At 35.4% G+C, this 25,406-nt stretch overlaps 1 protein-coding gene across 1 annotated transcript in view; it reads left to right on the top strand.

The window, feature by feature from the left end:
* LOC131854091 (protein O-mannosyl-transferase TMTC1-like) overlaps positions 1-25,406 on the top strand; it is a 189,743-nt gene that overhangs the window by 52,068 nt on the left and 112,269 nt on the right. Inside the window, exon 2 of the mRNA XM_059205215.1 lies at positions 17,819-17,996. Within this exon, the coding sequence (XP_059061198.1) occupies positions 17,819-17,996 (178 nt within the window). The remainder of the gene's footprint in view (positions 1-17,818; positions 17,997-25,406) is intronic.

The raw sequence follows: 25,406 nt of genomic DNA, 5'->3' as shown, positions 1-25,406 counted from the left end.
GTAAGTATGACGAAAACCAGCAAAAGCTGAGAGTGTGAGACGATGATAATAATAATAATAACCCTGGACAATTAACACAGCGCCACCTAGTCCCGTAGTTAGCAGGACCTGTGTTATATGTACTATACAACTGACATAAATACATAGTTATTTTTTCATAAATACATACATAATAGACATAGAAAACATCCAGATAGATACAAACAATCATACTCATGAATATACAAGTGTTTATAGCGTGCAAGGAATCGAACCCGCGACCATCGGAAGAACAACGGTGTCCTTTATCGCTGGACTACCGAGGCCGTCATGATCAAGTACTACAAGGTTGGGTTTCATGTGTAGCACTCCCGCGACCTATCAAAACTGTACATGGTCCCCCCAGAGATTTCTTCGTTACCACGCGGAACTTTCAAACTAACTTCCCAACTCGCGAGTGACATAAAACTTGTAACTTTAATAAGCAAGTAATAATAGAACTTAAATTGACAAGATTTTCTTTAATAACTTATCTCCACAACAAGAAATATTGCAGCAATAACTAATAATACAATTCTACTTATATATTACTTAATTTGCCTAATCAGTGATCTAACGGTTTACCCTCTTTACTTTCGAAGGCTACGCGTTCGATTCCTCGCACGGTATAAACATTTGTATTGAGTCCCATACTCATGTTTGTATTGTTTGTTTTTGACTGTTAACATTATGTATGCATTTACAAAAATATATATTTTAGTATTATCATCAGTTGCCTAGTATCTATAACATAGGCTCTGCAACATTAACTGGAAACATATATCAATCTCTTATAATTAAAATGTTTTTGTATGAGAATTTGTAAGAAAGTAACATATATAATTTAAGAAAAAAATTGTATCAGATAAACTTTGAACCGGTTAGGAAATTGTTCTGATTTACAATGTTTATGCTATAAGCCATAGAGTAAAATAAGTAGAAGCACTAGCTTCTACTACTACCGTGCTTACGGTAAAGTTTGAAAGTAGCGTCAGTTACACAGAAGTTGCGAAGTAACCGATTATCTTGATATAGCCGTCTCATGTGAAGGAACGAAAGCCTTGTTCTAAAGAAGGTATCGAACATAAATTGGATATACTCGAAGTGAATGATTAAAGATGGTGTAGTATATGTGGGAAAGAGAAGAAAATATATTGTCTTTATCGCACACTGCTGGCGTCATGCTGGCACTAAGCTGTGAACGATGAGTGAGAACAGTGTGAATTTGAGAGTCAATAATTAGGACTAACAATACATATTGATAGTATTAGAGTGATCTTAGGTATTAAGTTAGTTATGAGTCAGTAGCACTGGAATGCTTTTAATAAATAATCAGATAAACACAAGAGGATGACAAATACCATATTAAATTAATGAAAAAATCCATACTTTTGCTCGTTAGCTAATAATTGGGTACCTAAAATGTTATATTTACAAAAATTGTTGAAATGTTGTTGGAGCCATTTGAAATGAAATGACTAACTTTAAAAGTTTATAGTACAGTGACTTTAAAACTAATTCTAATTATATAGCTTGAAAAAAATACTGTTTATTGAGTGTACAAATTGGAATGTCTGTTTCTAAATTCAAATTAAGAGCTTTTAACTAAATGCATAAGAATCACATCAAAAATATTTGTCGGTCTGTTTTTCCTAATCTATAAAACGGCTGGACCGATTATGACCGATTTTGAGACTTTCACTCGCAGATAGCTAATGTTACAAAGAGTAACTTAGATTACTTTTGTTTTAGAAATGGTATTTAATTAAATAAAAAAACATTAAATTCCTCGCGGACGAATTCGCAAGTAATAGCCAGTTATAAATGTAATAAATTTGCAAGACAGATGAATATATTACAAACTACTAAACGAATTGAACTCTGTATGAGACCTGGATCTTATCGAACTCTATCTCTCTCTAATCGAACCTACTAAATTTCAGAAACGTTATTAGACTTGCCTTCCGCTACGTTGATTTAAATCTATGCAGGCAAACGTGGTCTACACCAAATATATTCACACAAGAGTCAATAAAACGCGTCTATCCAACCCATTTCGAATTGTAGCGTATTTTTTTATGCTGCACCATATTTTTACACATAACAAGGTTGTTTTACTTGTAAGTCACGTCCATTCTACGTGTTTTCTTCCACCGTACATGTATATATACATGCCTAGTTATATTAGGTTTGGGCCAACGCTTTGAGGGCAAACCGCCGGTCACTCTTGGGACTAATTACGCCGGGCATCTGTTCCCGACATAATCTCGCGGCTTCCCACAAATATGGAGCATCTCCAAACAGGCTGTTTACTTGCTTTTATTATTATGTATTTTCCAAGATAACCAAAGTTGGGAAGTGTTTATTGCTTTTAATAATGTTGGCGTCTTGTCTTATGTGAGAACGGGATGAAACTGTTAAGATGCGCAGAAGGAGTCATTCTATTAGACAGACCACATTCCCGGCAGCTTTAAGATCTCCCCTATCGAAGACGTATTCACCGAGAAAAGGTTGAGGTGGTATGGTCACAAAATGAGACGAGAAGAGAGTTATATGACCAAAGAAGTTCTTTATTTAATAATATTGGCCCAAAGAGACGAGAAAGACCTACCTACTAATTTCGTAGTTATGAATAACAATTTAAAGAGAGACGACAACAAAAACCAAGGGGAGAGGAAGAGGCAAAGAGAGAGGGTGTCTTATTTTATAACACAGTTGCGGTTATAATGGGTCTATGAGACGATTTGGCATTCGATCTGCTAGGCTAGTGTATCTAGTTCTAATGCAATTAGTGCGGAGTTTAGTTGAGTTATTCAGGCCATCATGTTAGTATTAGATTGGTCTTACTCAATTCTGTAGATGGATCCAACAAATTAGGCCATTAAAGTATGTGCTTTTGAACAATAATTGAAGTGCTCTTGAATAGGATCAAACTTTGTGCCTAATTGCTCTTCCGATTTCAGTCACAAGTTGAAGGAAGGACGAATAGACACAAAGTTTCTATATGAACAGAAAACACAGACAGAACTTATAGTACAAGCCCAATAAAACAAAAATAACATAATTTTAAAATATATTTTTGATATTGGTTCTGGAATGAACAAAATGGAGAGTATCCACCGATTTCTCCACAGATAGAGAATATTTTTAATACCGGGGATGTTTTTAAAACAAAAAAAGCATATAATATACTAATAGAAGAAAGAGGAGAAAGAAAAGTCGCCAGGTAATAGATGACTGATCTCCTCTTACCAAGTAACTATTTCCCAGTTGTGGCATATTAATTAAATTTAATATAATCTGCACAAATGAAAGAAGTCACTTGTAGAATAAGTCTTGTTGAAGCAGGTTCTTCAATTGGGATGTCTTTATACGATATTGATGTTAAATAAAAGAATACTGTGGAAATAAGAACAGCAAGTGAAGAAGGTTAGATATAAATATATGTATAGAAGCACGACATATTGTATTCTATATCTGTATGTTATGTTAGTGAACCTTAAAAGTAAATAAATAAATAAACATTCCTACGGTAGTGCCTGCCAACAGTACTGAAACGATGCGAATGCTTCAATAAATTATTTGGAGCTCGCAGAAAACATCGCTAAAGACATTTCTATTTATGACTTAAATGCGTAAAGTATCTTCAGAGTTGTCGCAATAAATATAAACGTACAATTCGCAACAACTGTCTGTTTCCGTATTAGATGCGTTACGAATATTTATGGGAGTGCGTTGAAGCAACAAATATTTGTTGTAATTGTCGCGAAAGTAATCCGCGCGGTCGAGAACACCTCGAGAATACACCCCCGTCGGTCACAAATAAAATTTTATAGACCAAATACGGGTTCGTGTTATGGCGAAATACATTTCACGATCCTGTTTCCCGTATGAAAATTCGTAATGCTCGCTTTTTGGCTCACCGGCGCGATTTGTTTGTTGCGGGAAATGTAACAGATGTAATTATAAAGGTGGTATTACAGGAAGCAACCGAGTTCTGGTTCCTTCCAGACACTTGTGCTTGTTTATTGTAACATCATCTATGAATATTTTAGACGTACAAATAGATATGGAAATAATGTTTATTCAAATACACTTAATATATACGTTTGACGACCTCGATGGTCTAGCAGTCTAGCACACCGCTTTACGACCGATGGTCGCAGGTTCGATTCCTCGCGCGGCAAAATATTTGTATTCATGAGTATGATTGTTTGCATCGGTCTGGGTGTTTCCTATGTATAATATGCATATGTATTTACAAAAAAAATCTATATATATGTATCAGTTATCTATTACCCATAACACAAGCTTTAGCTAGCTTAACTTGGGTCTAGATGGCGCTGTGTGAATTGTCCTGAGATTATTATTATTATATACAGTTTCGAATAGTCATAATTTCTTAATCTACTACTCATTCGGAACGCAGACTCTGATTTTTTAAGTTCTCTTATTAGAGTTTTTTAAGTTATTTATGACATTCATGGAATATACTAATGTAATTACATTTGCCGCAGTTTAGGCTAACTGACATTTATTCGTAGAAAACACTGCTACGTAATTTTAATGGTATAAAAATGTCCTAATTATACATTCCACTTGGCGTCTTCCTTTTTGTTCTTATTTATTCCCATATGCCATCCCATATATATACCTTGTATATCATAAAATATTTATAACCTAACCCAAAAAAGCAAAAGTAAAAGTTTCATCGTTCTAGCTTAAAAAATGACGAATTTCCATACAGACTTTCATCCCCTATTTTATTTTATCCCCTTATGGGTAAATTTGTTACTAATTTTGAATGTTATTTATATTTAATCAACAGCCTAAAAATAAGTTTCATGCTTCTAGCTTCAAAAATGACGATACTGCCATACAACCTTTCATCTCCCCTTTCTACCCGTTACAACCCTTTTTTCACATTACAAAGTAGCCCATGGCCTTTCTCAGGATGTAGACTATCTGTGTACCATTTTTCATTTAAATCCGGTTAGTAATTTTGGTGTGAAAGCGCGACAAACAGAAAAATAGAGTTACTTTTGCATTTATGTTATATGTTAGTAATAATGATTTAAGTGGGCAATAACTTTATAGCTAGTCACTTAAAATAATGATATACTAAAAGCTCAATAAGTATACAGTAGCAATCTTATAGAGATTACTTATTGATCTTGAGAAATAGTTTCTAATGCACTCGGTCACAACTTACCGTCGTCAATATAAAATGTAGCCGTAAGATATCTCACTTAGCGTCCATTCTTGTTTGAACCGTAAAGAATGGCGTCCGGAGCTCGGGTCCCGAGTAAATCGTGCTTTGCTTTTAATGTTGAGATAGCACTTTGCACGCGACGCGCCATGTCCGTGAAGATGGGCTTATTTCCGTAGCAAAATGTAGGGAAGTGCGTGCCTACCTGATGCATTATGTTTATTTAGTACTTTTCCACACGACTGACAGGGAAAACGTACATCTTTTCAAGTAGACCACGATCGTGTACAACAGAGACAAACAGGGTCATTTGTTATTACAGAAAATAGCAACCATACGGCTGACATTAAGTTAAATTGTTATAATACTCCATTGAATATTTAGGTACACCATGCCTATGCTGCTATACGCTACCCTTTACATTACATTTAGCCGCTTCCCCTGCCACTCGCGCTGTCGGAAATATTGCCGGGCGACAACTGAGCGAGAGGGCTGAATGTAAAAACACGCTGCCACTCGCGCTGCCAGTCCTTTGACTCGCGCACGAAAAACCGACAATCGAGGGAGCGCCGGGCAGCGCGTGTGGCAGCGCCAATGGCATGGGAAGTGTTTCCACTCGTGTTTACACTCTCGCGCTGCTCACTTCCCTGCCCACTCGGGCTGAGTGTAAATTGGGCATATCATTACAAAAGGGTAAGTAGAGAAATTTCATATCTTTACCTATATAAAGTGATGTCGCTTCCGCTCTGTGTTCGCTTAGACATTTTAAACTACGCAATTTTAATGCAGTTTTTGCAATAGATAGATCTATTCAACAGGAAGGTTTATATCTATAAAACATACATCTGTGTGATGCTAGTTAAAAAAAGTGAGAATAAGAAGCTGGAAGTGTAATTAGTTTCTTTATAAGTTGTTTTTTTAGTATCCCGTCTTGAGAGGCTTACAATCAATATAATAAAGAGTGCAATAAAGAACATAAATAAAATAAATAAATAATATTTTTAAGAACGCACTCAATGCTAGTCAAAAAAATCTTAGAAAGTATAAAATAAATAAATAATATTTTTAAGAACGCACTCAATGTTAGACAAAAAATCTTAGTAAGTATAAAATAAATAAATAATATTTTTAAGAACGCACTCAATGCTAGTCAAAAAAATCTTAGAAAGTATAAAATAAATAAATAATATTTTTAAGAACGCACTCAATGCTAGTCAAAAAAATCTTAGAAAGTATAAAATAAATAAATAATATTTTTAAGAACGCACTCAATGCTAGACAAAAAATCTTAGTAAGTATAAAATAAATAAATAATATTTTTAAGAACGCACTCAATGCTAGTCAAAAAAATCTTAGAAAGTATAAAATAAATAAATAATATTTTTAAGAACGCACTCAATGCTAGTCAAAAAAATCTTAGAAAGTATAAAATAAATAAATTATATTTTTAAGAACGCACTCAATGCTAGTCAAAAAAATCTTAGAAAGTATAAAATAAATAAATTATATTTTTAAGAACGCACTCAATGCTAGTCAAAAAAATCTTAGTAAGTCCTTTTCAAAATATCCTATGCTGTGGCTTTTAGAGAAAATCTCGGGAGAATGTTTTAGAGAAAAATTATACCGAGATTTGAGAGTTTGCGATAGTTTCGTACTTTCAAAGAGCTTTTGAATTTTTATCAAAGCCTCCAGTTGTTCTTAATGTATATACTTGTTATCTATTATTAAATGATAATTTTATAATGTTTATTATTTCTTCGTAAATTGAAAAAAATCTTGCTGTTTCCGAAGAAGCAACTAACGACCTCATTTAGGTAAAAAATCACATTTGAAGTAGATTCGGATCGTCCTTCCAAGAGCTAGGTACTCAATCGTCGATTGATTTATCTCAGGCTTCAACAATGACTATTAAAGTATTTTCTTTTGAAGAGATATTATCATCATTAGCTATTTTTTTATAATTAGAGCGGTAAACAACTTGATGACGGTAAATGGCAACTATCACCTATAATTATTACATGAACAGTAGCTCAGATATTATGTCCGTGATACTTCTGGTGTATTGTCATTTCTCCGTACGATATACTTCTCTACCATATCTCATCACCATCCTTCATCATCATCATCCTCAAAAAATATGGTCGAGCGCAGTCATGGCTGGCTCATACGTCATACTCTGCTCTTATCACTACGACTGATTTAATCTTATTGTAAGTGTATTTATATGTGATCCTAATAAATTAGTGCTAGTTGGCAGTTTGTATTCACACTTTCGACTTAAGTTTCAGGCGTCCATAGGCTACGGTAACCATTTACCATCATATATATATGGGCCGTAAGCCTAGTTGCCACCATCGTAGTATAAAAATAAAATTGAATCGTGTAATAATAGAGATGGTAGTTCTATAACTAAGGATTTCATTATTCAATTGAATGTCGATGGTAGACAGCAATATACTGCACATCTCATAGAACTATTGCTAAATAACTCGTATTCAACCTCAAAATCCATGATACAATGTCAAATCAACTGTTAAAACTATCACTTCGAGTCATTGGCCGATGTTTATGTAATGTGTGGTGACTAATGCTTCGCTGAGAATTCTAATGATTATTAGTTCTGTAAGAAGCACTAATAGAAGATGATGATTTAGGCTTTAAGTAGCGCTCGTGACTTGTGACACGGGTGTAGGTTTAAAAGGCCCTTTTAGAATGCATTAACACTCACCTTCACTACTTGCAGCTTCCCCCCAGGTCCAACTAAGACCGGGATAAGCCCATTGCTAATACAATTCACTTTAGTATCCAAAACACAACTGGCACGCTCTGCGCTCGTCGACGGAATGCCGCGGCTCACCCAACGAAAGAGGATTATTCGACTACCGACCTCCGTATTTATAGACCAAAGTCAGTGTAGTAGGTCGGTCTATAAATACTAGATGGCGCTATTTACAACATTTGTAATATCTTTACATTGGGTACTTCATTAGTACCAAAAACAAACTACCTTCTTTTAATATCTTTTTAAAATATCGGATTTTTTCCTCAATATTGATGTGAGCTTTAACAGTTCTTACTTAAGAAGAATTCTTGTCTATAAAACAAAAATGATTGCTTAAGTAATTACTTTTGCTCAAGCAATTACTTTTGCTCGACTATAAATACGAGTGTTAGTCCTCTATCCTCTGGATGTCCGTCGAGCTGTTCGTGTATATAGTATTGGGAAGTTTCAGAAAAGATACGTCGATGCAGAAGTACTTATATTTTATTCCTTTTTCTAATTACACTCCATGTAAATTGCGTCGCTGTACATTCACGTGTGGTCATCTCGGTCGCCTCGAACAGAGAGAGAGCAGCCCGCTCCCTGCTTGTTCCCGGCCTCTTTATCTCTATTACTATTGGTGGCGACATAATCGTGACGTCACCAACATCACGTGACTCACTATGGTTTCTAATTTGAAATGTAAGTAACTTTTTCGTGCGCGAGTCAAAGGACTAGCAGCGCGAGTGGCAGCATGTTTTTACATTCAGCCTTCTCGCTCGCGGCGGCAGGAGAAGCGGCTGAATGTAAACGTAGCATAACAATAGGCGATGGTAAGATCTTACCATCATAAAACAATTTTCCTTTGATTGAGTGACAAATAAAGATTACACTGCACGTCACTGCGGACAGGCTGTCGGGGGTTCGGATCACGCACGTCAGTTACGCGTCAGACACGGGCGCGGCCGACGAGTGTCGGATTATGTGAGATTATGATTGTGTGTACGAAAATGTACTACTCAATTGACGGGCCATTTTATTCTTTGTTAATATCGGTAAGACACTCGTGTATGAAAAGATAATATATAATAAATCGCATTACAAGAAAATTTCTAACTTCCACAATAATAACATCCTCTCGTACGACAACTTCTCCCACACTTGGCTAAGGCCCGTGAGTATCTTTTAAACAAGATAAAAGAAGAGAAAAGATAAGAAATAAAAATAATAATATCAGGACAATTTACACAGCGCCATCTAGACCCGAGTTAAGCTAGCTAAAGCTTGTTTTATGGGTACTAGAGAAATCGTAATTTTTCGTAAATACATATTATATATTCTATATATAATATGTATTATATATAAAATATATAAAAATAAAATACACATAAAAATAAAATAAAAACAAACTGATACAAACAATCGTATTCATGAATGCAACTGTTTGTGCCGATTGAGACATCGAACCCGCGACCATCGGTAGTAAGGCGGTGTGCTCCACCCTCCACCACCGAGGCCGTCAAACATAAACAGGTGTCCATCCAGATGTATCTAATTTTAAGAACTTATAATAATAATAATAATCTCAGGACAATTCACACAGCGCCATTTAGACCCAAGTTAAGCTAGCTAAAGCTTGTGTTATGGGTACTAGATAACTGATACAAATACATAGATATTTTTTTTTTGTAAATACATACATATTATACATAGAAAACACCCAGACCGATACAAACAATCATACTTATGAATACAAATGTTTGTGCCGTGCGAGGAATCAAACCCGCGACCATCGGTCGTAAAGCGGTGGCTTGACCGCTAGACCAGCGAGGTCGTCACTTATATCATATTACTTTAGAAGACGAAAGATATGCTATCAATTTTAGTTATTAAGGACATTTTCCATCCAGTTCCTTAGACGTAGATGCAGAATGCAATTCGAGACTTAAATTGGTACACCAACTTCAGTTTCGTATAACTGCATTCAAAGTTGGATGCTAACTAGATTTTATGTCACGAAATATGTCAGTCGCAGTTCAGTCGCTGAACACTAAGCTTCCAAACTATCTGATCTCTATTCAATTCTTGATGGAGCCTCATTCAGAAGTAAAACAAGTGTTATGAGTGTAGACTCAACAACTCTTTCCTTCTATATTCCTTAATAATAATTTTCATGAAATCATTACGCCTAGGTGCCTTATCAGGAAATAATAATCTAAGGACAATTCACACGCGCCATCTAGACCCAAGTTAAGCTAGCTAAAGCTTGTGTTATGGATACTAGATTACTGAAAAAAATACATAGATATTTTTTTTTTCTTAAATACATACATATTATACGTAGAAAACACCCAGATCGATACAAACAATCATACTCACGAATACAATTGATTGTAATGATTTTTAATATATTTTTTTCTATGTTTTTCTTATTAATATTTTGTTTTTTCTCGTTTAATTAGTTAAAATTATATCAAATTATACTCTGAATTATTTACATTATTTTTATTATAAACACACCACACAGACAATCACCAATAATATTGCTCTTTTTATATTATATTTATTTTAATTATTATTTTCACGTACACTCAAAAGGGTTAAAGCTGAAAATCAGTGTTTTGTTCCTTGAACAATGTTCCACGCTGAGCTTCGACCTTTTTGTATTGCTACAGATCACACATAGTAACACAATTTTATAAATCTTATGTCGTATTATGTATTGTCTATTCTTATGAACATGTTGTGTGTGATTAGTAACAAACAAATAAACGATATATCTATATATCTATCTACTGTGCGAGAAATCAAACCCGCAATCACTGGACGTAAAACGGTGTACTAACCGCTAGACCACCGAAGTCGGTATAACATTAAACTACAGATAATATACTATACTATATATATACTAAAATCTGTAGACAGAACATTTATCTCGGCTCCTGCAGCGTTTTAATGTCAGTCCTTTGCTCAGAAAACATCTAGCTACACTCGCAAGAGAAGGATCGCCGTGGGCGTACAGTATGAGAACATCACAAAGGCTTGGAATGTTTCGGGACAGAAATGTCCCAGAAATAGATCTTTGTATAAAGATGACCAAGCATCTTCTGTATTAGTCTGACACTACAAATATTTTTCTGAAATAACTATTTTTGTATGCTCTTTATTAAAATTTGATTTTTGTTCTTTTATTCTTTACTAGCTCGGCGCCCCGGTTTCGCACGGGTCTCCATGTGTTAGACATATCAACCATCCTCTTGAATTCCTCTTTCTCTATCTACTGCTAAAAAATTTGTTCCTTTATGCTTTACCTAGACTGGCTACTCGCCCCGGCTTCGCACGGGTCTCCATGTGTTAGACATATCAACCATCCTCTTGAATTCCTCTTTCTCTATCTACTGCTAAAAAATTTGTTCCTTTATGCTTTACCTAGACTAGCTATCCGCCCCGCCTTCGCACGGGTCTTCATGTGTTAGACATATCAACCATCCTCTTGAATTCCTCTTTCTCTATCTACTGCTAAAAAATTTGATCCTTTATGCTTTACCTAGACTGGCTACTCGCCCCGGCTTCGCACGGGTGTACATGTGTTAGACATATAAACCATCCTCTTGAATTCCTCTTTCTCTATCTACTACTAAAAATTTTGATCCTTTATGCTTTACCTAGACTGGCTACTCGCCCCGGCTTCGCACGGGTCTTCATGTGTTAGACATATCAACCATCCTCTTGAATTCCTCTTTCTCTATCTACTACTAAAAATTTTGATCCTTTATGCTTTACCTAGACTGGCTACTCGCCCCGGCTTCGCACGGGTCTTCATGTGTTAGACATATAAACCATCCTCTTGAATTCCTCTTTCTCTATCTACTGCTAAAAAAATTATTCCTTTATGCTTTACCTAGACTAGCTATCCGCCCCGGCTTTGGACGGGTCTCCATGTGTTAGACATATAAACCATCCTCTTGAATTCCTCTTTCTCTATCTACTGCTAAAAATTTTGATCCTTTATGCTTTACCTAGACTAGCTACTCGCCCCGGCTTCGCATGGGTCTCCATGTGTTAGACATATCAACCATCCTCTTGAATTCCTCTTTCTCTATCTACTGCTAAAAACCCAGGGCCCCGTGGATACAAACGGCCCCCAGTCCCCACTGAAACGATATTTAGAATATAAAAAAATATCTAGAATTATAAAAAACCTATCATAAAGTTGACAACCCTGAGTTCAATCAACCCATGCAAGTGCGCGTCTATCAAAAGGAACGGGTAATTTCTGGTAAGTGTATTTTTTTAGTTGAGTATTAATTAGGTAGATTTTGTCCAGGGCCCCACAAATTCATAATCCGCCCCTGCTAACATTGCATTTAAACAGACTTAATTTCATACTATGTAAAGATTGTACTCAGGAAAATCAAATTTAAACTGTAAATATATAAATAAAGACAGTGTATTGACTAGTAGAGACATACACAAAAATACATACAAAAAAATAAGAAATTGAGCTATTTATATTAAATCAAATACAAAAACAAAAATTACATAAATTATACAACCGCTAGTTAACCACATCGCTTTACATTCGATAGTCGTTGGTTCGATTCCTCGCACGGTGCAAATATTTGTTTTCATGAGTATGGTTTTTTGTATCGGTCTGGGTGTTTTCTATGTATATTATTTAAAAAAAAATACTAGTATTTATATCAGTTGTCTAGTACCCATAACACAAACGCTGCTTATAGTGGTACTAGATGGCGCTGTGTCAATTGTCCAGGATTACTTATTATTATCATAATCTATACATATAAATAAAATTGGAGTGTCTGTTTGTAATATTGAAATAACCGTTTTTTACTACATGCATATGAATATATATACGGTACATACACCAAAATAACATTTTTTATAATTTTTGTCTCTCTGTCTGTTGGTCTGTTTGTTCCGGCTAATCTCTGAAATGGCTTAACCGATTTTGACGAGACTTTTATTGGCAGGTAGCTGATGTAATAAGGAGTAACTTAGACTACTTTTATTTTAGAAAAATAAAGTTAAAAAGCACGCGGACGAAGTCTCGGGAACAGCTAGTATATAATATAAAATCCTTGAGAAACCTGTTATATAAAATATTGTTTATAATACTTTTGTACCTAATTATTTTTCATACCTTAATCATATAAATATAAAATCTCAAAAGGCAATGTTTTTTTTTCTTAAGTCATTAAAAAAACAAAAACAGTATTTCGCTGACAGTCTCAAGAAATTGTTCTTCATGTCAGTACATTAACATAATAATTTATTTATTTGAGTGTATGTTGCGTTTTCATTATTTATTACCACAGTATAATCATAATGTATGCAAATTATGCAAAACACTCGACACAAGGCTGAGTCTTTGCGGTCATTTGGAGGACAAGGCTAAAATAGCCTCAAAAAAGCTTGGTGTGCTCAGTAGAGTGAGACGGTATTTCACGGCGGCCCATCGCTTGCAATTATACAAGGCGCAGATCCGGCCGCACATGGAATACTGTTCTCACCTCTGGGCGGGAGCACCACAATACCAACTACTTCCATTTGACCGCATTCAGAACCGAGCAGCCAGAATCATTGGTAATCAACGTCTATGTGACAGACTCGACCCATTGGCTTTGCGGCGTGATATTGCATTCTATCGCATATATCACGGGCAGTGTTCTGAGGAATTGTTCGGATTAATACCAGCTGCTGAGTTTCACCACCGTACCACCCGCCAGAAACTGAAATACCATCCTGATCATCTGGATGATACCGGTCTTCCACAGTGCGGTTTTCTAGAAACTTTTTGCCTCGCACAACCACATTGTGGAATCACCTTCCAGCAATGGTATTTCCGAACCGATACGATATTGAAACCTTCAAGAAAAGAGCTTATTCCTTTTTAAAAGGCCGACAACGTACTTGCAATTCCCCTGGCGTTGCGGGTGCTCATGGGCGGCGGTAATCACTTACCATCAGGTGAGCCGCATGCTCGTTTGTCCCCTCTGTTATAAAATAAAATAAATAGTTTTTTTCTTTATTATGTTCATATATATTTTAATAAATAAAATATACATGAAATAGTTATTATTACCTTTACATAGTATAAAACGAAGTCGATGTCGCTGTCTGTTCATCTATCATACATAGGGACGGGCAGACAGCGACAGCGACTCTATTTTTTACTATGTGATGATAATAATTTTTAGGAAAAAAAAGTACTGAAAGAAAAAAGAAACTCCGTATTTTTTATTATTTTACAACAAGAAAATTGCGAAAGTTTCTTAGTATGGATGGATGTTTGTTATTCTTTAAGTACTGAATGAATTTTGATGAAACTTTACAATAATAGAGCTTACGCATCAGAATAACACATAAGCTATATATTTTATTGAAGTTTAACGCGGCTAAAACAGCACAGCTATTATAAAATAATAATAATTTGTAAAAAATAGAACGCTCCATATTTTTTATTATTCTATAACAAGAAAAAATGTTAACAATCAGTGATTTTTCAAGAGCATGTAGAATAAGATGAATTTTGAACTCTTTGCACGGGTTTGTAGTCCAACTATGTGAATAGGATTTACTTTTCACAGTTCACAAATGGTAACAACCACGCACCGTCACAGTACATAACATAGCTATATGAAATAGAAGTAGAAATAATCTTTAATCAAATAAACTTCATATAAGCACTTTTGAATAGTCAAGTTTTTTTATTCTACCGCTCAATCATGAATGTAGATTCATCACAAGAAGAACAAACAAGAAACTTGTGTGTTGCTCTTTAAAATAAATATTGATTTAATTATATTTACATTAACAAGGATTAGGCATGCGACAATCGACCTAGAAACCGCTACGCACTTAATCTCTGTTCAATCAGATAACATTGTCAGCGCTATGAATTTTAAGTTAGATATTTTCTACAAAAACATTATTATCACTTATAAATTCTTCATTTGAATTTCAATAGACGACCTCGGTGGTCTAGCGGTCCAGTCTACCGCTTTACGACCGATGGTTGCGGGTTCGATTCCTCGCACGGCACAAACATTTGTATTCATGAGTATGATTGTTTGTATCGGTCTGGGTATTTTCTATGTATAATATATATGTATTTACGAAAAAAAAATATATCTATGTATTTGTATCAGTTGTCTAGGACCCATAACACAAGCTTTAGCTAGCTTAACTTGGGTCTAGATGGCGCTGTGTGAATTGTCCTGAGATTATTATTATTATTATTATTAATACATATATACTGTACAAAATATTTTCTTTGTAAAAAAGCTTTATAATAAGCTTTTTTACAAAGAAAATATTTTGTACCACATTTGAATTTTTTTTCTGGCAAAATGAGTGGTAGACATTGAAGTTTACGAGACCGCTGCACGTTGGCTGCTATTCAGCAATCAGACATATATCTTGGTAATTCTGGGTGGCGCGCAGGGACCGGAGCGGCAGCGGCACCAGGCCAGCCGGCGCTGCCAGATTCGGCTGCATTTTCGCTGCTTTTATATGTTTTACTAGTTGTTACAGGCGACTTTGTCTGCGTAAAATTTACAGTATATATGTATTCAAATTCAAATTCAAAAATCATTTATTCATGTAGGACATTTTAGCCGCTTATAAACGTCAAGTTTTTACATTATAATTTTTTTTCCCTACCGTCCAGTTCGGTATATAGATCCAATTGAGAAGAACTGACAAGAAACTCAATTGAATTACTTTTTTTTAAAAGCCAGTTTATTTATAGGTATTTATATAGGTGTCTATGTCTAACATTAAATGAAAATCCCGTACATGAAAACTATTGCCATGCACGCTCGTCATTCAAGTAATCGTTTAGTGAGTAATAGGCCTTGCTCAGTAAATATGATTTAACAGATGTTTTCAATTTATTCAAGGGTAATTCCAATATATCCTTTGGTATATTATTGTAATACGATACTTGGGGACAGCAAGTACGTTTATTACAGACTCTTATAAGATCTAATTCGTAGTGCTTTCGAGCTCAGAACAACTAACTAAGAGAAACTCAGCTTTTATTCTTTTCAATAAACCTATTACTAATATTATAAACACGAAAGTTGTAAAAAGTGATTGAAGATGGATGGAGTTTGTTACTCTTTCACGCAAAAACTACTGAACGGATTTTGATGAAACTTTAGAGTAATATAGCTTTTTCTAGAATAACACGTAAGTTAGGAGTATGGGAACGAAAACTGTGACACAAGAATTTTATATATAAGATGTTATTCAAAGTTTAAATGAGTAGTAGTAACGTGAAACATACGTTTAGAATACATTACAGATATCAGGACCATTCTGTAATGTCGGCTAATCGGTTGTCATGTAAATTGCTCCCCGTTTGATCTCATCCCTCGTCTCGCAGACAATACGGGATCATTCGAGTCTAACGCGTATTTCGTACGTTTATTGTATTTGATATGAATGTAGATGTGTTATGTAGGTGAAGGACGGAGGCTGTAGTGGGTTCGATAAATAACTGTATCAGTAAGGTTTTCAATTAAATCAATATTTATTTAAAAGAGCAACACACACGTTTCTTGCTTATTCTTCTTGTGATGAATCTGCATTCCGAATAAGCGGTAGAATAAAAAAACTTGACTATTCAAAAGTGCTTATATTAAGTTTATTTGAATAAAGATTATTTCTATTTCTTTTATTTGTCGGCGATGGTCGTTTAGCGGTTTAGCACACCGCTTTACTTCTGATGGTCGCGGGTTCAATTCCTCGCACGGTGCAAATATTTGTATTATTAAGTACAAATATTACAAAGTGCTAAATTCTACGCGGTCGAAGTCGCGGAAACAGCTAGTATCATGTATAAAGTGAGGTAAATAAATAATGTTTAGTTCATAGTAATGTTTGTGACCGCAATACAGCTCTACAAAGTGCTGTATTACGCTCGTATAGCGCCGGAGTGTTTCCACTAATAACATTATGTTCCAGTTTATACACGGGCGGCTATAAAGGGTTGAAAGCCAGGGGTTGTACCCGTGAATAGGGGTTGTACCGATAAACTGAACAACTTTCATCATGCAACCAAGTGGAGATGCGAAAATTAATTTTTAACTTTTCATCCCACATAGGGCGTAGTTTTTATTAAGTGTTCGAAAATTGTTAATAACTAACTATATTTCGCGACTTTGGTCACCCGCTTTTGGTCACTACCTTTTGTTTGATTCTGTCTAGTAGTTATTGCGTGAACGACTTACAAACATCTACCTTCAGAAATTATAATCTATACACATAAATCAAATTGGAGTGTCTGTTTGTAATATTGAAATAACCGTCTTTTATTACATGCATATGAATAGATATACGATACATATACCAATATAACAATTTTTATATTTTTTGTTTGTCTGTCTGTCGGTCTGTTTGTTCCGGCTAATCTCTGAAATCGGCTGACCCGATTTTGACAGAACTTTTTTTGGCAGGTAGCTGATGTAATAAGGAGTAACTTAGGCTACTTTTATTTTAGAAAAATAAAGTTAAATTCCACGCGGACGAATCGACTATATACTTAATAGTGCACAGACCTTAAGAAAAATGTAGGAGAAGAGACCATGAGACAATAAGAACAATAAAAACTTGAAGGGAAAGAAAATGAAAATTGACAAAGAATTGGAAACTGCCATGTGATTTAATGTTCCAAATGCAAGGAGATCCTACCTATATGTATATTTCTAGTTTTAAGATTAGGATCTTTTTATACCTATCAATATAGTCGATAGAAGCTATCTGTACACATAAGTCTTAAATGTTTCATACAATTGTTTCAGATTAAACCACGCTCTATGTGGTTTCTCACCGTGGTGGTGGCACGCGTGCAATGTAGCGCTGCATGCAGCCTGTTGCGCTCTGGTCGCCCGAACTGGCGCTGTAGTAGCACGGCTGCAGCGGCCATTTGCAGCGCTGGCTGCTCTGCTGTTCGCTGTACATCCAGTGCACACTGAGGCTGTAAGTTTAGAACATACTTTTTATCAATTATTACACATGTTTTATTACATACGATTTTAAACTTGACGCGGTCATTATTTATGTACAACTAGCTGACCCGGCAAACGTCGTTTTGCCATAGAAATTAATATCACTATTAAAAAATAGAGGTTGGTGATAGAAGGGTGAAAATTTAGGGTTGTATGTATTTTTTAATGGCACATAATAAAAATAAAAAAAAAATATTGAAATAATGAAAACAATTTTTTGGATGTAAGACACCCTTAACACTTTATAAAAATTAGTTATAAACCTATTTTCAGACCTATTGAATATACTCATAAAATTTTATCAAAATCGGTCAAGCAGTTTCTGAAGAGTATAAACACGAAACCTGTGACATGAGAAGTTTATATATGCTGCTCGCATCCAATGCCTTCCAGCGATTTTGACCAGATCGTCGGTCCACCTTGCTGGAGGCCTTCCCACGCTGCGTCTTCCGGTCCGTGGTCGCCACTCAAGGACTTTACTGCCCCAACGGCCATCTGGCCTACGAGCTATGTGCGCTGTCCATTGCCACTTCAGAGTCGCAAAGATTATATGATAACCTCTACTAACGAGAAAATAATTCATGACAAAATTACAGTTTTATTTTGAAATATTGCTAAACCGCTAAGCATCGAATGAGTGTAAAAAGTTACAATTGTATGGCGGAGATAACATGACAACCTTTACTAATGGTGTGAAGTTAAAGAACTCACAAGGATCACATATTTCTATCATCTGACAACACTTTCTCTTCCCTCTACCCATAGGTTGTCTGGAAGAAATTGCTTACGCATAAAAACCTTTGTACCTTATTACTCCTATTTATGTTCTTTATAGTTTACTTCTGATGCAATAAAGAGAGCATAATTTATTAATTATAAAATTATAGGTCTATTTTGAAACATTGCTAAATTCCTAGAGCATCGAATGAGTGTAAAAAGTTACAATTGTATGGCGGAGATAACATGACAACCTCTACTAATGGTGTAAAGTTAAAGAACTCACAAGGATCATATATTTCTCTCATCTGACATCACATTACACGCCGACAGCAGCCTTTGAAAGATAATGCCATATCATATATTATCTGTGAGAGCTTTGAACTGTATAATATGATTACGGTGAAACGTGAATTGTAAGATGATTTAGTAATGAAATTTTAAAAGTTATTTTCGTTCGTACTAGACCGATTTGGAAAGGTTGGACGAAATAAAAATTATGAAAGATAATAGACAATTATAGACAATTATTTTTTAGCCTTCTTAAATAATAGTATTGCAATATAGCTCATTCATCACTCATTGTACTAAATAGTTTACTCCAAAAACACAAAGCAATTTTTTGGAGTAAGTGAGTAGCTGGATTTGATCTTTTATTATATGTCATTTTTTTACTTTTCTATTATGAGCCTTTCTGCAAACCAGCTACTCACTTACTCCAAAAAATTGCTTTGTGTTTTTGGAGTAAGCTATTTAGTACAGTGAGTAGCTATATTGCAATACTATTATTTAAGAAAGCTAAAAAATAATTGACAAGAAACTCACATTAAAAAGGTAAGAATTGACATATTAAAAAAGTGTAAAAAATAAACTGTGTAAAAAGAATGTAAAAAGGTGCAATAGTTTCAAAAAAGGCTAACAATAGAAAGGAAAAAAATGATATATTAAAAGAGTATAAAATAAGGTGTGTTAAAGGAATGATAGACAATTTGCTAGCAGCAAGTTAGATAAAATATAATTGTAGGGGTGCATTAGTCTCAAAAAAGGCTAACAATAGAAAGGTAACAAATGACATATTAAAAAAAGAGTATAAAATAAGGTGTGTTAAAGGAATGATAGACAATTTGCTAGTAGCAAGTTAGATAAAAGATAATTGTAGGGTTGCCTTAGTCTCAAGAAAGGCTCACAATAGAAAAGTAAGAAATAACATATTAAAAAAAGACTATAAAATACTGTGTGTAATAAGAATGATACACATTGTGCTAGCAGCAAGTTAGATAATTAGTACATTAGTGAGAGAGTCTTTGATTTTTGTGATTTGCCATGTCGTCTTATAACCAAATATTTTGAGTTAGAATTTAGCTACTTAAAAAAATTCGTTATATACAAAACTGATCCGAGGTACAAAGTATTCCATGTCAAATATTTTACTGTTTATTAGTTGTGTCAATCTAGAATGTATTCTTGTCTATATTGCCTCACAAACTTTCTACAATACTAGTAGCATTACAAAAGTATGTACATTTTATTATTGCTTACGTCAAGTCAAGTATACCAATATTCTTCCATTTTATCTCAGATTATTCTTGCCGTATTCTTGCCTCGTAATACTTGGATGTCACCTCAACAGCGTTGATTGAATTTCGGTCTCGCCCCCTCATATAGATTTTTTATGGACCGTTCCTCTGGATGGAATCTATAAACTGTTTTAGTGCGCCGCAAGCTGACATTGTCTGTGTTATTGTAGTGGAATGTGGTTTGTGTTCCTTTATGAGACAGTCGCTCAAATATTTTTATTATAATAATAATAATATATCGCTGCAAAGTAATATTAATAGTATTAAAAACAGTAATAATAATAATAATAATGTTTGGTCATTTTCACCCGCAATGACAAGTTTATCACCCCATCAAAGGGAGATATACAAAATATATACATAAACAATAATAATAATCTCAAGACAATTCACACATCGCCATCTAGACCCAACTTAGGCTAAAGCTTGTGTTATGGGTGCGATAACTGATACAAATATATATATATATATATATATATACATATTATACATAAAAAAACACCCAGACGTTCCAAACACTCAACGTTAGCGCAGGTGGGTGCACCATTCTGTTATCATCAATAAAAAAATCCACATAAGGAGGGTAAGAAGAAAGATTTTTAGTAATGCGATTACATGCAGTGCCCCCTGAAAACCAACTGACCTGATCTCATGCTCATCCTATCATTCTTAACTGGTGCCCCTCCAGCATATACTGTTAGCGAGGGTGCACTATTCTATTATCATTCTATAAAAAAATAATACCATTACTACTGTTTGCGCCACAACTAGTTTAAATGCACATCTCGTGTAATAGACAAGGACAGACATACTCACGATCTAGGGCCGAAAGGAGCCGAGTACGCCCGCGCCATCGATGGAAAGAAAGATGGCGTTTCTTCTTCGTTTCCCGCTCGTGTCTGAGAAACGCCGCTCGCACATAATTACGTTTTATAATAATTGAATCACTACGATTTAATAAACTATTGAATTGTCAAGGTGTATATAGATAGTGTGCAATATTCAAGGTGTATATACACTAATTTCCGCCGCGCGTGTTGTGTGTGTGATCAGTTCATCGATCATCATCGTCGTCGATCATCGATTCCTGCACCAAGACGCCATAGCAGAAAGCCAGGTACGCTCGTAACTCCTTACTTTGCCCGTGATCTGTGACGACAGTCTTATCGAAGGAATATATCTCTCGGGATACATATCCCTAGGGAACCGCTTTAACATTTTTTGGCCCGTTGCGAACCGGATATTTTGCTATTTTTAAATTGAGTTATATTTAATAACGTACCCCTTTTGCTATTTATTCGCAAGGTCCTTCGTTTAATATTATTATTAAGAAACCGCTTTCAAAATTGATAATATAAAATCCGCTTATTTAGTCTTATATTACTTATTTGTTTCTCAGACATACCCGCGTAGCCATATAGGATTGCCTTGTTATTTCTTTATATTATACCGCAACCAAGCACCTATATGTGTAATAGTTTATTATTTATAAACATATTTATTATATACCGCTATAGAATACCATATGATATCCCGCATTCCTCTGTATTATCTCTTTAGATAATAAATATTTATATCACCGCATTTATAGTATAGTCTTAAAATTGTATCCTATAACTATATTATACATAATATACTTGTACATCCCGCACACCTATAATATACAAATATAAATGTCTATATCCCGCATTCCATTATATTTTATATAGTAATCTACGCAACACTTAACCGTGTTCTCGCTACATACCTACATATAATTTTTATTTTCGTTACTGTCCGCTTACGCTGTCTATTGACAGGTCACTGTATAATTACCTATAGTTATATTGCGTTAAATCATTAGATATGTCACGTAAAGATAAAGATGCGCCTACCTTTTCACCTAGTCGTCAACTTATTATGTTAGAAGCTAAACGTAATGCTTTATTTCAACGAATACAAAGTATTTACGATAAGTCGAAGTCGGCTACGGAATCGGAAGAAAAAAGACGTATGTTTCTTAGTTCATGTATAACCATCGATGACGTTCGTAATAAGTTTCAAGATGTACTTGATGAATATAATAGTAGGATGCTTGATGAGAATCCTTCTGCCGTACCTAATTTTCATGTATATGACTCATTTGAAGATTTGTTTTGTTCAATTAAACAGACATTTTCTGATCTTTCTTCTGCGCCCACGGGTGGGAATTCGTGTGGGATAGATGCACCTGTATCTAGGCCCAGGCTCCCCCCCCTGGAATTAGTCTCCTTCAGCGGCAATTATTAAGATTGGAATTTATTTTACGCTAGTTACAAATCTACTGTCCATGACAACTCCTCACTTACAAACTCAGAAAAACTGTATTATTTACTGGGTAAGTTATCACCCAAAGTACAATCGGTATTTGCAGGTATTACACCCTGCGCCGAAAACTATGAAATTATATTTAAGTCTCTGCTTGATAAGTATCAAGATATTCACGTTCTCGGTTCTAATTACTTAGACCAGATTTTAAATCTTAAATTAGGCAAAATGCCTTCCGCCGCAAGTTTTCAATTATTTATAGATAAGTATGTCACCGCCGCTATGTCATTAAAGGGCTTAGGTATAAAACAATTATCTGATTTCATTTTATTATATATTGCAAAACGTAAATTCGATTCAGAAACATTACGCGCGTTCGAATTACACTCTTCTATAACAAAATCACGTGATTTTGACGGATTTATTAATTTTATAAAAACACAATGCCGCATATATGAAAATACACAACCCGCGCCCGCCACCAGTACAGAGTCAAATAAATACCGCCCGCCTACTAATAAATACCGCCCGCCTGCTAAGTACCCGGACCCGCAGTCTTATGTTTCAAGTGTAACACCTATAAAATGTTCACTTTGTAATAGTAATATGCATGATCATTTTTATAAATGTAGTGCATTCGAAAAATTGTCACCTCTCGATCGTTATAAACATATTAAAGCTAACAATTCATGCGTAAATTGTTTAAGTACCAAGCATAAGTCAGGTGTTTGTAGATCAAAATCTTCGTGTCGTGCATGTCAAAAGCGCCATCATTCTTTGCTACATTTTGTTACGGATCGGGGCTCGCTGCCCGCGCGCGATGCGCCCGCGCCCCGTAGTAGCATGGCCTCACCCCCGCTCCCGTCACACAGTGGCGAGGCCGTGGCCAAGCAGAGTGGTCTGTCACTTTGCGCGCTCAGTAACAAAACTGTGCTACTAGCAACTGCACGCGTTATTGTGTATGACGCATTAGGTAAACAACACTTAGTTCGATGTTTATTGGACAGTGCGTCCCAAAGTAATTTTATTACTGATGAATGTTGTGACCGCTTAGGTTTATTAAATGAATTAAAATATTCATCTACGATGGTAAAGGGTATTGGTGGCTCACAAAAAAACGTTAAGGGTTCAGTAGAATTTAATATATTTTCTCGTTTTAATTTTAATGTTCGCTTTAATATTTCCGCGCTTGTTGTTGACCGTATTACGGACAGTTTGCCTTCCGTTCCTGTCAATACCGCCGCATTTTCACACATTAAAAACCTACCGCTGGCAGACGGCGAGTTTGCCATTCCTAGTAATATAGACGTACTTATAGGTAGTTCTATATTCCCGCACTTGCTATTGCCGGGTATTGTGCATAGCAAGCATCGTAATATTCCGCCTGCGATACAAACCGTATTAGGGTTTGTAATCATGGGTTCCGTACCCACTTTTAATTCCGCATCGCCTAATTCCGCATTATTAAATACCGCATATACAACGTCATGTTGTTCCGTGATTCATGATCGTATGGACACTCTCTTCCAAAGTTATTGGTAATTGGAGGAGATATCCGCGCCGCCCGCTCAGAGTGCCGATGATCTCGAGTGTGAACATTATTTTCGCGCCACCACTACTCGTGATGATAGTGGTAGATATATCGTATCCCTGCCGTTTCGAGAGGACGTGTTCTCCTTAGGCGACTCTTTCGCTGCCGCACATAGACGTTATTTATGTCTAGAACGTAAGTTGGAAGCGTCACCTCATTTTCGTTTTTCTTATAACGAAGTAATTCGCGCATATATTGATAAGGGCTATTTAAGTCCAGTTAAATCGCATCAAGACAATTCACTTATACCCTCGTACTCGTACTACATTCCACATCACGGAGTGCTACGAGAGGATAAGGTCACCACTAAATTGCACGTGGTTTTAGATGCCAGTTGTAAAACGACATCTGGTCGTTCGTTAAATGATATATTGCATAGTGGTACCAACCTACAGGGTGATTTATTTAGTATTTTAATTAACTTTCGTCTTTTTAAAGTTTGTATTTCCGCCGACTGTTTTCAAATGTTTCATCAAATAGTTGTACGCGAACCCGATCGTAGGTTTCAGCGAATTTTGTACCGCTTCAGCACCGATGATCCTGTGACTGAATATGAATTTAATCGTGTATGCTTCGGACTGAGGTCGAGTCCATTTCTCGCGCTCCGCGTTGTTCAACAACTAGTTGAAGATGAAGGGGATAAATTCCCTGCTGCTGCCGCTGTTGCTTCGTCTGCACTATATATGGATGATATCGTATCTTCTGTTATGACAGATGAACAGGCTATTACCATTAGCAACGAACTTATTGCACTTTTTAAAATGGCACAGTTTGATCTCGTAAAGTGGACGAGCAGCTCCCGCGACGTGCTTGCTCACATCCCGGATACACACAAAACTCTCAGTGACAAATCATTCGATAATTCCACCCCGCACAAGATCTTAGGTCTATTTTGGGATAACTCTAATGATTCTTTTAAGTTCAAGGTAATCACGCCAGACGCTATATGTACTTTACGCGCTATCTCAACGCTTTTCTGTATATTCTAAATTATTACGGACTATTGTATATATATATAAATTTATTAAACGCCTTCCTCGTAATACTGTTATTACGAGTGAAGACTTAGATTTTGCTGAAATAAAGTTAATCCGCGCCGTGCAAGAAGTATATTTTGCACATGAGTTTAATAATTTAAAAAATAATAAATATTGTTCTTCCGCTTTAAACAAGCTCCGACCATTTATAGACAAGTACGATGTCATCCGCG

The sequence above is a fragment of the Achroia grisella genome, unplaced genomic scaffold (genome assembly GCF_030625045.1).
Source record: "Achroia grisella isolate CSIRO2021 unplaced genomic scaffold, CSIRO_AGI_Agris_v1 utg947, whole genome shotgun sequence".
Taxonomy (NCBI): Eukaryota; Metazoa; Arthropoda; class Insecta; order Lepidoptera; family Pyralidae; genus Achroia; species Achroia grisella.
Note: the sequence above shows the minus strand (reverse complement) of the source record. Positions and strands in the feature narration are given on the sequence as shown.